At 51.3% G+C, this 14,266-nt stretch overlaps 2 protein-coding genes across 4 annotated transcripts; one reads left to right on the top strand and one right to left on the bottom strand.

The window, feature by feature from the left end:
• Positions 1–941: 941 nt before the first annotated feature.
• Positions 942–4,387, bottom strand: TSSK3 (testis specific serine kinase 3). Its single transcript, XM_074934722.1, has 2 exons — positions 4,243–4,387; positions 942–1,603 (listed from the first exon to the last, which is right to left on the bottom strand). Exons 1-2 carry the CDS (start codon positions 4,385–4,387, stop codon positions 942–944), a joined length of 807 nt encoding a protein of 268 aa, XP_074790823.1.
• On the top strand, positions 2,982–9,098 carry FAM229A (family with sequence similarity 229 member A). Of its 3 annotated transcripts, none has more exons than XM_074934720.1 (3): positions 2,982–4,017; positions 6,162–6,299; positions 8,876–9,098. In XM_074934720.1, the coding sequence occupies exons 2-3, from the start codon at positions 6,181–6,183 to the stop codon at positions 8,976–8,978; spliced, it is 222 nt and encodes a 73-aa protein (XP_074790821.1). In that variant the 5' UTR covers positions 2,982–4,017; positions 6,162–6,180; the 3' UTR covers positions 8,979–9,098. The 3 variants fall into 3 exon arrangements, with proteins under 3 accessions (XP_074790821.1, XP_074790822.1, XP_074790819.1); XM_074934721.1 differs by having other exon boundaries at positions 2,982–5,036; XM_074934718.1 differs by lacking the exon at positions 2,982–4,017 and having other exon boundaries at positions 5,045–6,299.
• The last annotated feature ends 5,168 nt before the right edge of the window (positions 9,099–14,266 follow it).

Below are 14,266 nucleotides of genomic sequence, written 5' to 3'. Positions count from 1 at the left end.
AAGAACTTACTGGAAATTTTGTTTTGCCATGTTACTTTTCCAACACATGCCTGGGTAGTTAGTTTCCTGTTACTGCCAGGTCTTGTGTTTTGGATATTTCTGTGACTTGTTCTAGAAATGACTTATCCACCCCCTCCTCCTGTTTTGGTGGTCTATAGTAGACCCCTACCGTGACATTCCTATTGTTTACCCCTTTTATCTTTACCCAGAGACTCTCAGCTGGTCTGCCTCTCACCTCCTCCTGGACCTCAGAACAAGTGTGTATATATTGATATATAATGCAATACTGCCTTTCTCCTGCCTGCCCTTTCGGAACAAGTTGTACTTCTCTATACCATTATTCCAATCATGACACTTATCCCACCAAGTCTCTGTGATGGCAATTAAGTGATAATTTAGCTTCCAGTTCCTCCTGTTGATTCCACTTACTCCTTTTGTTTGTATATAGATGACTACAATCAGCAGATTTTTTTTTTCCCACTGATTTCCCTCTTGTTGCTGCGAAGACCCTATGTAAATTTACATGTCTCCCCCAGCATGGAGGAGCCAACTTCTCTGCTTACTCTCTCCTCTCAGTTCGGGTGTTCTCCGGAGGTGCCATCACTAGAGAGAACTTGGGAAGGTGGCCAGACGCTATCCCATGTTTCCCCACTTCAGCAAGGTGCCCAGCTACAAAGGAAACAGCACAAACACTGTTAGGTTTCTTCAGACCATTCTGTTTGTTTGAATGAGTAAAATCCCTGATGAAGGTGTGAGATGAAACAACCTCCCAATCCTCCCCTGCAGACCAGCCATCCTCTGCATAAGGCACAGGGAGGAGGAGAGGTGTGGGGGTGTGTATGTAAGGATAGACTGGAAACCAAGCGTAACATTAAAATATATGTAAGCATTTTGGAAGCAATCTGTCCCTTTTATTTGGGGAGACCGTGACATGGTCTTTATCAGGAGTTTGCCAGCCATGGGTGCCAACCAACTTCTTCAATGGAAGGCCTCAGGATCATGTCTGGTTCCAAGAGGCTTTTCAGGAGATCCTGGCATTCATCGGAGATCTCCAGGTGCCCAGGAATGGAGACCCCTTTCTGCTGGTGGCACAGCATCTTGGGGATGTCTGTGTCGTCAAAGGGGAGGCTAGCGCACAGCATAACGTAGAGAATAACGCCCATGCTCCAGATGTCCCCTTTCCGACTGTCATGGGGCACGCCCTGGAGCACCTCTGGCGCAGCGTAGGCCGTGCTGCCGCAGAATGTCTGGCTCAGCTCCTTCCGATTCTTTGGGAGCAACTTGGCAAATCCAAAGTCCGTCAGCTTCAAGTTAAAGCCTTGCAGCAAGGCATTCTCACACTTCAGGTCCCGGTGCGCCACGCCACAACTGTGGCAGTAGCGGATCGCGTCTACCAGCTGGCGGAAGAGCACCTTGGCACGGCTCTCGGGCAAAGGACCTCCATGCAGAACGCAGTCAAAAACGTCCCCGTCTTCTGCCAGCTCCATCACCAAGTAGATCTTCCCATCGGCGGACTCCAGCATCTCGTACACCCGGATGATGTTCTTGTGATCCAGGCGTCTGACGATCTGGAGCTCTCGAGGCAGGAATCTCTGGATAAATTCTGGAGAGAGAGAAGACAGATTCGTTCAAGGCCTGGGTAATCTCAAGGGGGCTGCTAGCTACCGAGAAGAGTGTGTATCATCTTTCATGGATGCAGTATCTCTGCAGTGCCTAGGACTGTTGGCCATTCAGCGGAGGCTGCGTTGTAAAGGGGGGCAGGGGACCTGTTTGTCACAAACTGGGGTTGAAAGGAGGAGCTTTCCCATTTAAAAGTGGTCACAGGGTCAGCACTGTAACTTATTTACTTTCAGTTGGCTTCATAGATCTTAGGGCTAGAAGGCATCATTCCGATCCTCTCGACCAACCTCCTGCATACTGATTTCACACCTGGTTCCTGCATCCAGCCTCATCTCTTGTAGCTGAACTAGAGCAGATCTTTCAACTGATTAACGAATGACAACAACAAACCTGTAGAACTTACGCCCCCTTAGCAGCTTTCTGCTTTCCACAGAGAGAGCCCCGTTTTAATGGTTTTACTCTGCTTTGCAAGGAGATGTTGTTGTTAGAATCTTATCTGATTGTGGCTTTAGTCTAGGACACAGATCTGGCCAAATAAACACCATTATGTGCTATAGGAAGTGATCTGAAAGGCACTGCGGTTACCCCAACTTATGAGCCAGGTGAGCTGGCTGCAGGAGGATCTGGGCTGAATTCTTGTACACGTGTTCTACAAGGAAAACTGAGCCATCTAAGTGAATCTGGCCCCGTTTGCATCCATTAAGCTACTGCACCACCCACCAGTTGGTGGGAAGATGAAGAGTGGGAAGTCTGTGAAACACTGGTAGCAGACCCTCCAAGTGAATTAGAGGCAAGAGGGAAAGTCCCCTCCCTTGGAGGAGTTCTGGAGAGACCAGCTTCCCCTTGGAACCCACTTCCTAGTCAACGTTTTGTTTTTAGTTTAATGCATCCAGTAGGGAAACCTGAAATGTGTGTTTTTAGGGTTGTGGGTTACAAATGAAAAGTTTGTGGCAAGTCGCCATTTCTCCACTGATGAGATAATGTGGAAGATGATGCGAGAAGATTCTCATGGTACTTCTCAGGTAAGTTTTCCCCTCCAGAGGGTTTTTCTGCATAAGGGGGAAAGAAGACCCTAAGCCGGGGTGGGCAAACTTTTTGGCCTGAGGGCCACATCTGGGTATGGAAATTGTGTGGTGAGCCATGAAGGCTCACAAAATTGGGGGTTGGGGTGTGGGAGGGGGTGAGGGCTCTGGGGTGGGGCCAGAAATGAGTTCAGGGTGCGGGAGGCAGCTCTGGGCTGGGGCAGGGGGTTGGGGTGTGGTGGTGCTGGCTCTGGCTGGGGGTGAGGGGGCTGGTGATGAGGGGTTAGAGGTGCAGGAGGGTGCTCCAGGCTGGGATCGTGGGGATCAGGGTTGGGGCACAGGAGGGGGACAGGGGTGCAGGCTCCAGATGGCGCTTACCTCAAGCAGCTCCTGGAAGCAGCGGCATGTCCGCTCTCTGACTCCTAGGCAGAGGCATGGCCAGGCAGCTCTGCACTCTGCCCCATCCGCAGGCGCTGCCCCTGCAGCTCCCATTGGCCGTGGTTCCCCGCCAATGGGAGCTATGGAGGCAGCACTTGGGGCAGTGCGTGAAGCCCCCTGGCTACCTCTACATGTAGGAGCTGGAGGGGGGACATGCTGCTGCTTCTGGGAGCTCCACAGAGTCGCAGCATGCACTCTCCGGCTGGAGCTCGAGGGCTGGATTAAAACATCTGAAGTGCCAGATGTGGCCCCCCGGGCCGTAGTTTGCCCACCTCTGCCCTAAGCAAAGCAGTGGAGATATTTGATACTATGTGCAGTTAAGTGCGCTGATACCTTGATGCCGGGCAAACAACAAGAAGACTAGTTCAAACCGAAAGTATTCTGGGAAGTTCTCTAGCCTGTGTTCCAGAGAAGGTCATAAATTCTAAGGCCAGAAGGGACCATTGTGATCATCTAGTCTGATATCGTGTATGGTACAGGCCAGAGAACTTCCTCAAAATAATTCCTAGAGCAGATCTTTCAGAAAACATCCAATCTTGATGTAAAAATGGTCAGTGATGGAGAATCCACCGTGACCCTGGGCAAGTTGTGCCATTCGTTAATTACTCTGTTAAAAAAGTAAGCCTTATTTCCGATCTAAATTCGTCTAGCTTCAACTTCCAGCCCTTGGATCATGTTAGATATCCTTTCTCGGATAGACTGAAGGAGCCCATTATTATTAAATATTTGCTCCCCATATAGGTACTTATAGACTGTTATCAAGTCACCCCTTAATCTTCTTTTTGTTAGTTTATCACTAGGCCGGTTTTCTAATTATTTAATCATTCTTGTGGCTGTTCTCTGAACCCTCTCCAATTTATGAACATCCTTCTGGAACTGTGGGTACCAGACCTGGCACAGCATTCCAGCAGCGGTTGCACCAGTGCCAAATACAAAGGTAAAATAACTTCCCTACTCTTACTCGAGAGTCCCCTGTTTATGCATCCCAGGATCATATCAGCTCTTTCGGCGACAGCATCACACTGGGAGCTCATGTTCAGCGGATTATCCCCCATGACTCCTAGGTCACACTGGATGATCAGAGTGGTCCCTTCTGGCCTTAGAATCCATGAATATTCCCCAACCATCTAACCCAGAACCCTCTCCCAGAGCTGCCTCTTACCTTCCGGGCCCCCCATCTTATCAATAATTTTAACTGCCACTTTCTGCTGGTGCTTTTTTGAGAAGGCCTCTTTCACTTTTGAGTACGTCCCCTCCCCAATGGTCTTGCCCAGCTGGTAGCCATTGGAGAATAAAAACTCCTCCATCTCCTCTCTGAATTTTGGACTGGTCATTCTCTCAGGTCATCATGTAGATGCTGGGAGATGACATCTCTGTGCTCTGCTTCTCTCCCTAACCAGGGCCTGCAAGGGTTGCAGCCCTGGACACTAGATCATTTTCCTGCCTAGACAAAGTCCCGTGATGACGGGGGCAGCTGGGGTGGGACATTTTAAAACTTTCAGCCCCTATTATGATGTAACCTTGTGTTGCATGGGTCAGAGGGGTTGGATTTGCACCAATCGGGGGGGCAAGCCCCCCAAATGGGCAGTTACTTAACCTGCCCACAACCTTGCACTGAGTCACTCCAGGCGCAGTGATGGGATAAATCTCCAGAGACCTCTTGGTGGGGATCGTGGGTAAGGGGCTCCTATAGCATAGCGTTACACAGGCTTTGGCATAATGAACAGACCCCAAATATTCCCCAGCCTGCTGCTGTATTATGACTAAATGTGCAGATCTGACCAAGTTTTCAAGACTGGATCCAAGTGAATTTGAGGGTGGGAGAGGGAGGGTCCAGACCAGACCTCAAATGAATACAAGGGCTGGGATGTCTGTTTGTATTGCATAGTGCTTAACAATACTACCTAGCTCTCATCTAGCACTTTTCATCCATAGACCTCAAAGCGCTTTACAAAGGTCAGTATAATTAATGTCATTTTACAGATGGGGAAAACTGAGGCAGAAAGAGGGAAGTGACTTGTCCAAGGTCACCCAGCAACCCAGTGGCAGAACCAAGAATTTAACTTGGGCCTTCTGAGACCCAGTCCAGTGTTCTAGCTAATAGGCAACACTGCTTCCTTTCTCTAGGGAGCCTTTGTCCTGGGCATTGCACAGACATGGAACAAGTGACAGTCCCTGTCTCAAAGAGCTCACAACCTGAGTCTCTGATCAGATGGACCTGGTTGGTCAAACAAATTGGCAGGATGGCTTTATTTGTTTAGTTTCAGTTTACAGGACAGGGTAAGAGTCCAGTGTGAGGGGCTACCCCAGATCTCCCTCGAAACCCCACGTTGTATCCCGATGGGGCTCAGCTTCCAGGAGGGAGCAAAGATCAACCCCAAATACATCTCTGATCTGGGCACGGTCGAGGAAGGGCCCTCCTCGTCATGAGACCCGGACCCTTTTGGGGAAAACCTGGGGCTGGCAGAGGCAGTTCCTCTGTTCACCTTTACAGCATGGTGGTGCTTTGACCCAAGTCTAGCCCTAGATGAGAACTAGGTCAGTCTATTGCTCTGATACTGCTGCCCCTCATGCTGACCAGTATTGTCTCATGGTTTCCTTGTGCTCCCCCAACTGTCATTTCTTGTGTTATACTTTAGATTGTAAGCTCGGTGAGGCAGGGCCTAGCTTTTTGTTCTGTAATTGTACAGCACCTTGCACACGGTCCAGGACTGGGGCTCCTAGCTGCCACCGCAGTCCAAATAATAAATTGTAAGTAAGAAGGCCTGGGCCTGAGTCTCGTGCCCGTGAGAAGGGAGAAGGTCGTACCCTGCCACTCACGGGTTGCATTGTGATGTCAGAGCAGCCCTTCCGTGTCACAGTGTAACAGCCTTCGTGCCTCCCACTGGCCCCCGTCACATCTTGCCCTTTGCACTAGGCACTGCAGGCTGCCAGGTTTATTCCTGGGAACCCTCTTGAGCCTTCAAAAGGTGAGCCTAGGCCAGAGAAGGGTGCAGCAGCTTGGGGCGGGAGTGGGCCTGAAATCGTGGGCTCACCGGGCCCAGTCACGCTGGTGCTGACCTTGGTCCTCCTTTTCCTCAGACAGGTCTGGGGCTAGGACATGAGCTCCCAGGAGACCCCACAAGCTCGGAGATTTCCCATAGAGGCAGGAGATTCTCCCAGCCTGGCAGCTGCTCCAGAGACCCAGGAGCCAGTTGCCACTGAGCACACTGCAGCAAGGTAAGGGCAGCTGCAGCAGCTGTCAGCAAATGAGTCAGCTGATGCCCAGAGCTTGGGAGGAAGGCAGACATCCTCCAGAGTTATACAGTGAAGAGCTTACTTCCTGACGCCAGTTAGCAATCATGTTATGCTCTGAAGCATGAGAACTGATGCACTTTCTAAATCTTCCTCTTGATGCTGTAATGGCAGCTGCTGTGCTTAGATGTTGCACCCCTTTGGGATGGTCTGGCCCCCTGCCTCCATGTCCTACAGCAGAAAATTCCCCCAGGAAAGTGAAGCTTTCAAGCCTTAGAAATAGGTGTGTTGCCCCTCTAATTTTCCCAAGTTCCCCCTTTGTGCCTGTTTTACAGGGCAGTGTGAATAGGAGCCGTGGTCCCTTCTCTCCCCCTTTCACTAATCTCTGCCCCTCCTTCAGGTCTCCCTGCCTCTTCTTGCCACGCTGCATCCCTGCCAGGGCTGGCTCACCAGGCTGTTCTGCCCAAAACACACTGGGCTTCCGTAAAGGGCCAGGGATGAGCCCAGAGGGCTGCGGCCTTGCAGGGCTGCGTTCAGGAGCCAGTGGAACTGCACCCCCTTTTCACCAGGCCCACCCTGGCCTGTGAGCTCTACAAATCAGGCTCTGGGGGACAATGAAAGCCGCTGCTGTAGTCATCCTGCTCAGTTCAGTGTCACAGCGAGTTCCTCGCTCTGTGCCCAAGGGAAAGGGAAGGAAACCTGCTTCCCACAACACCTGCTCCCTGTGGTGGTTAGGATGGCTGTCTGCTGGCTAAACCATTCTGGGGCTGCGGCATGGCCTGGCTTGGAACATGCAGCCTGGCTTGGAACATGCAGCCAGACTTGGAGCCTGTTGGTCGGAAGAGTTTGTTGCCATCTGATTTGGCCCCAGGGATGACTTTAGGCAACTGTGGGCTGAAGCCTGTACAATGGGGCTGAGGCAGGGGCCCCAAGTAAAGTTAAAATGAGGAAACCGGTTTGCGGCCTCCATTCCATCAGAGAGCGAAGGCTGGGGGTCAGACTCACATCTGTTGAGGCCAAGGCAGCTCCCTGTAACTAACTCCAAGCCTGACCTCCCTGGGCTGTAACAGGGCTGTACCCTCTAGCTCTCCCTAGGGGCGCAAGCCTTGTACCTCAAGGCTTGCTAGCTGCTGCTCACTTCATTCTGATGCAATTTCTCACCCTGACTCTCCCCTTGTTATAGCTGATCGGACAAGGGCAAAATCAAACCCACCCCCTGCTGTAACTGTCGAGTCTGAGGGAATCAGGGCTACAATACATTGGCCTCTATATAGGCCGCAGCAAGCGGAGAGATGCAAGGAGGAGCAGGCTGGAGATGCTCAGCTAGAGTGAGGAGCAGAGCGGGGAACAAATTGGGCAGGGGCTGCTGGGTTAGTGACGGGGGTACGTGGGCTAGAGGGTCCATTTATAAAGAGAGCTGGGTGCAGACCTGAGTTTCTGGTTTGCCGGTAATTCCACAAAGTAAAAAAAACGTTTAGGGTCAAGCAAGATGTTTTGTTTTGATGATGATCCTGTTTTACTAGTTGTGATCATTTAAAATTACAGGACATTTTGAAGTGAAGTGGGTTCAAACGGAAAAGTTTAAACATTTCATTTAGAAAATGTCAAAACAGAACAACCGGGTTTGTCTGAATTTGTTTAGATTTCTTCCCACCCAGGCAACAGGGCGAAATCCACAGGGAGTCACAAAATGGTTCAGGGTCACAGGAGCGGCATTTAGCACCGAAAAATGTTGTGCAATTTTTTGCCCGGCTCAGTCTATAAACCTAACAGACTGGTCATGAACAGACCCCTCGTCTCTCCTGGCCAGATCTTCAATCACCAGACAACGACCAATACTGTAATTAGCACCCCATCGCTACGAAAACAGGCAGTTCCACCTGGATCCTTAACACAGCTGTGGCTGTACTGTGCACTTTGCCTCTTACTAGTTGTTTATATACTGAGTACGTGGGCCAGGTTGGGCAGTTCTGGGCTGAGACACCATGCTCAGATCACCGCCTGGAAGAGGCACTCTCGTTGCTGCCCAGCACCGGCCTTCTCCCACTGATTGCCAACCGTCAGGGGCTTGGCCGTAACCCCTTGGTCGTTCTCTTCAGGCACGTGGTCTCTGTGCAGGATCTACGTCCCATCTAGGGCTGACTTCAGCATTCAGGGCCCTTGTTAAGGGGAGTGTTTGGGCGGGGGTTGGTTAGTCCTTTTTCTGCCAAAAGATTCCTAAGGCAGAAAATTCCAGAGTGGCCTTCAATTCCTGCTCCAGGCTGCTAGCAGCTGACAGAGAAGCTGAAGGGCGGGGGGGTGAAATGTGTGTCCCTAAATCTTTCCTCCCTGCATAAAGCTGGAGGAGGACGAGCACTGACGACCCTTTGTGGAGTATGTTCAACTAGCCAGATGCCTTCTGATCCCTGGGCAGCTGGCCTAGGGCTCTTGAGATCTGCACCCTTCATGGTCGGTGAATATGCCACTATTAGACCCTGCACCTGTGATGCTGAGGGGCTCAATCTGTGGCTTTGCACCGCACTCCTGGGAAGCTGGACTAACCCCCCTCTCTCGTTGTGCAGGCAGCTGAGAAGATGCCCCGGGTGCCACTGCCTGACCCTGCCCAACGTTCCCATTGACGTTTACATTGCCATGGGTGGGAACGGGAGGCCACGGACCACTTAACGGTTCCCCTGAGTTGGGCTCGAGTGCTGAGGCCGCTGAGCTGGTCACCCGAAACACCCTAACAGCTGGAGAACCGCAAAGGACGCCGCCGCCACACAAAACAGTGACGCACATTTTAATAAAAGGACATCTTAGAATGTTTCTGTGGGCGCCGTTCTTTGCTCGCTGTGCTGCCCCGGACTGCGCCCGGAGAGCAGGAGTTCTCCCATCTTCCTATGGGATCGCCTGGGCCCCCTCACTGGCAGAGGGGTCACAGCAAAACAAGCCATTCGGGCCAGGTTTGCAGAACGGGGTCACTGGATTACCCCTCAGCCCAGCAGAGGGTGCTGAGGTCCTAGCTCACTGGAGAGGGTCTTGAATGAAGTGGTGTCAGTGCTCTGCCTAGGTGTATTGCCCTCCCCTGGAGTGTCTCTCTCCCCTCCCAGCACCAGCGGTGGGGTGCAAGGGAGACCTGCCTACTCTGACTCTTACCCTCAGGCTCTGGCTTTCCCCATCCCAGTCCAGCTGACGTGCTCTGGCTTGCCTGGCACGAGACTCCGCAGCCCGGGGGAAAGCAGAGAGCATCAGCTCCTTGCCTCCCAACTCCTGCCCCGCCCCTCCAGCTGCAAGGCCAGGTTTGGCTGGGTGGCAGCAGCAGCTGCCTCCTCCATCCCTGAGTCTGACCCAGCCCCTACCAGTTGGTGCGGGAGGCTAACTTGGGTTTTTGTTGGAGGGCCTGATTTGGAGATGACATCTTTCTGGAGGGGGTTGATTTAGAGGAGGGAAGGAGGCTGGATGTGGGAGGAGGTTAGGGTGGGGTGGAGTTGATTTTGGAGAAGGGGAGCATGGATTGTGTAGGGGCCAAATAGTAGCTGGATTGCGCGGTGAGCTGTGCAGGGCGGGGACCCTCCCCAAATCATCTCCACAGGGGCACTGCCAAACTAGCTTCAGTATGCAGGGCAGGAGAGCGAGGCAGAGGGGGCCCTGGTGCTAAGTGTATGTCCTATGCAAACTGCTTCTCTTAGGCTTTTTCGTGGGCCACAGCAGGCAGATCTGGCTGCTGGTAATAGGTGGAGGCGAGAGTGGGGGTAGGGAGGGGGTAGCAGCTGGGTCACACAGCCCAGCTTGTCCTGGGCAGGAGATGTGCTAGCATGGCCTTTCCCTTAAGGTAGCATGATCACATGCCTCCAAAGTCACATGACTTGGCTAAGAGGGTCCACTCTGGGTGCTGTGCCATGCCTCCATCCTTGGGAAGTTTGAGGCCAAAGGGGAGAGCAGATTTGCCCCTCTGGAACCCAGCTGCTTCTCCCACAGCCCAGCAGGGTTCTCCCTCCCTGCTCTGGCCCTGATGCATTTGAGTAACTCCAAAGAGTTGATTAAAGGGTACCTGTGAGTAGCTGGAGCAGAGAGGATCCCATTCCTCCACCCCAGGCTGGGCTTAGTGAAACACCCAGGGTTGGAGCCAGCCCAGGTGCTGGCCAAGCTGACATGGGCTCTTTTCCCCCATGATCTTGGCTTGTATTTAATTTTGTAGAAACAACCAATTGGGCACAAAGAGCAGAGCAAATCCAGCTGCCTCCACCCAGCGGCTTGCAGGCTCACTGCAGAAAGGGTCCCCTGCAATGGGCATTGCCCTCAGCCCTCGCCTTTCCCAGCTAAGAGTCACCACTGGGCCACTCTTGGGGAGGCCCCTTGCCTCTGTTCTCTAACCTCAGTTGCCTTTCCAGGCTGTGTGCACCTGAGCCAGCTGCGCAGGAAGTTGCTACCTCAGCTCCTGGAGCATTTGTAGCAGGTAACAGAACTTGCTCTGCGTCGCTTTCACAGAGATGCTGGAAAGTGGGTGGTCACTGGATTTCCCCCGGCCCTACTAGCCTGGAACTAACACTGATCTTCTGTGCTCGGCCACAATAAAACTTTGCTTTTAAGCCCTGTGTGTTAGTCCAATCGGCTGTGAGAGTTCACTGTGTTCTGGGCTCTCCTAAGAGATGACTGGCCATAGTCCCAGCTGGCTCTGTGTATGTGTGACAGGTTGGGTCACAGAAACCCCCTTGGGACTGCCACCTGATTTGCTGAGACTACCTCTGAGCCCATTTTCCCTGCCAGCTTGGGACTTCAGCACCCTGCCTTGTTGAGCCAGACACACTAGCCTGCTGCAAACACAGACCCAGGTCTGAACCATGTCCCCCAAAAGCTACAGGCTTAACTGAAAACAGCTTAAGAAGTGCTCCTGTCTCCAGCACCCAGATACCCAGCTCCCAGATCTGTCTTACTCTGTATAAAGCTTATACAGGGTAAACTCATAAATTGTCCACCCTCTATAACACTGACAGAGAGATATGCATAGCTGTTTGCTCCCCCAGCTATTAATTACTTGCTCTGGGTTAATTAATAAGCAAAAAGTGATTTTTATTAAGTATAAAAAGTAGGATTTAAGTGTTTCCAAGTAATAACAGACAGAACAAAATAAATTGCCAAGCAAAATAAAACAAAAACACACAAGTCTAAGACTAATACAGTAAGAAACTGATCACAGATGAAATCTCACCCTCCAAGATGTTCCAATAAGCTTCTTTCACAGACTAGACTCCTTTCTAGTCTGGGCCTAATCCTTTCCCCTGGTACAGTCCTTGTTCCAGCTCAGATGGTAGCTAGGGGATTTCTCATGCCTGCAGCCCCCTTTGTTCTGCTCCATCCCCTTATATACCTTTGGCACAAGGCGGGAATCTTTTGTCTCTTTGGGTCCCCACCCCTTCTTCTAAATGGAAAAGCACCAGGTTTAAGATGGACTTCAGTACCAGGTGACATGGTCACATGTCCTGTGAGACCCCAAGCCTTCACTCACATCTCATCAGAGGAAGGCTTGCAAGTAAACAGAGCCATCTACCGTCAATTGTCCTAGTTGATGGGAGCCATCAAGATTCTAAACCGCCATTAATGGCCCACACTTTGCGTAACTATAATAGGACCTCAGAGTTATATTTTATATTCCTAATTTCAGATACAAGAATGATACATTCGTACAAATTGGATGCCCATGCTCCGTAGATTATAAGCTTTGTAATGATACCTTACAAGAGACCTTTTGCATGAAGCATATTCCAGTTACGTTATATTCACACACATTAGCATATTTTTATAAAATCATATGGAGTGCAACGTCACAGTATATCTGTGGCATTTCCGCTCTGCTACCTTCTGCAGAGCCATGCCCTGTGCCGGCTGCCCTTTGACACTTAGGAACTAAGGCATGGAACTTATCCCTTCCTGCCAAATGTGAAATCTTTATTTTTGTTCTTCGCTCCCCTGAACAAGCTGGTTTTGGAAAATGGTTGAAGCAAATGTGTACCTGGGACATGTCTTTGCTTTAATCCAGGGCTAGCCAGTGTTCGGAATTTTAATGTTTGATCTTCAATACACAAGGGGGTCTGCTTCTCTCCTGCCTTGCGCATGAGATAGACTCTTACAGCTGTGCAAAATGGGTGTAACTAGCATTCTGATTTGGAATCAGTTAAGTGACATATTGCAGGTGAAAGGCAGGGGGGAATCAGGACCCTGGACAACCCACTGTTCTTGACCTAAGAAGCCTCCAGTGAAGATAATAAACAGCAGTGACAAAAGTAGACTGTTCATATGGAACTACCAAACCATTCTTCTCAAGGAACAATCATAGTTTCTCAGTATTTTTGGCTGAGGCTTTGCTCCTGTTCCTCTAATTCCTTCACTGCCAATCCCACCTTTGTCCATTGATCAGCAGGTTATTTAACTGGGGACCTCTCTGTGTGTTTGCATTGTGATAAGAACAGGCTGCTTGGTCTCCACAATCTGAAGAAAGAGGTGAGTAAGAGAAGAAAGGCCAATCAGCCCCTAGCTCACAGACGATTGACCAGCCAGAGCTTCATGGGAGGGGATGTTGACTTGTGTTCGAGCAGTGTATTGGTAAAGTCTGCTGGTACACATGCCAGCTCACAAGCTGGGATGTGTAGCTGACCAGTTCTGCAGGGCCTGGATGGCGTACAGTACAGCCAGACGATGCCACCAAGCTGGGGCTGGCGATGTCGTGCTGCCCCAGAACCGTAAGCTCGTCCTCTGAGACAATGAGTCTGTCATTGATTAAGGATGTCTGGCCAGGGGAACTCTACATTGTTATCGCTGCATAGAGACCATGCTCCTCTCTCAGCAAAGGAGGATGCAAAAACCGGAGTGACTAGATGGCACCTGGGCCCCCAGCTCTTCTCCTTCCATGTCTAATAGAGCTGGAGGAAGGATCACCTTAATGCTGATTTCTTCTTCCAAGGGTTGGGAGAGGGAAGTGCCCCCAGCCACCCTATGAGTGGGAGGTACATGTGGGTTGTTTGTGACTTATCCTTGGCAGAGCCATGACAAAGCCCTTCATTGGGAGTGGCCAAGCAGTCAGGGCTGGAGAGAGGGACTGATAGGCAGTGGAAGGGTGCAGGCATCAGCTGTGCCTCATCAACAGGGAAGCCATCAAAAAAATTTAAGGCTGCCCATGGGAAGGAAGAGGAGAGCTTCCTCCCATGCAAGAGGAGATCGCAAAACTGAAGCTGGATTGTCTCCTTTATGTCCTCCCCCCAACCTCCTCATCCCACACCCTTCTCCCTTTGAAGGTTAGAGGAACAGAACTGGAAAGCTGCTGCCACTGAAAGAATTTTATTCTGTACAGGGTCCGTACCATCGCCAGCAACTTTCTCTTCTCTTCACTCTATTAACAAGAGGAGAACAAACATCAGCCACTTCCCCGGGGTTCTTTCTACAGGATGCCCTAAGCGCTCTATGAAATCACTCCCACCTCCCTCAGCAGGTTAATCCTTTCCCAGCAGACTTGATGCTGCTAGCATAACACACTGGTTTTTGGTGGGGAATAATGGCAGGCACAGACCTGCACTCTCTCCAGCATGGAATCAGAAACTTAACACTTCCTACCACAGACAGCAAGAAAATGTCATTCACCTGGATGTGTAAATCTCCCTTGCCCACAGAGACAAGTAAACTGGCTTCAAACGCTTGCACCTTTCCGAGGGCCGGGTGGGTAGTGATGCTGGAGGAATGGTTACTGGGCGCAGTCAGAATTGGAACAGGATGGATCAGGGAATGAGTCATGGGCAGTGCTGGGTTTACAATGGCTCCATGGAGCCAGGCCCATGCTCAGAAGGGGCCCCGGCTTGCTCCATTTGCTCTACGCCCCGACACCCCGCTGGCTCCCCCCGCCCACCACTTGCTCCTCTCGACCTGCCTGCTGGCCAGCCAAGGGCTCCTCTCCGCTCCCTGGTCCCACCCCCCCGCTCCTCTCA

The sequence above is a fragment of the Natator depressus genome, chromosome 19 (assembly GCF_965152275.1).
Source record: "Natator depressus isolate rNatDep1 chromosome 19, rNatDep2.hap1, whole genome shotgun sequence".
Classification (NCBI taxonomy): domain Eukaryota; kingdom Metazoa; phylum Chordata; order Testudines; family Cheloniidae; genus Natator; species Natator depressus.
This window is presented reverse-complemented; position numbering and strand designations above follow the sequence as displayed.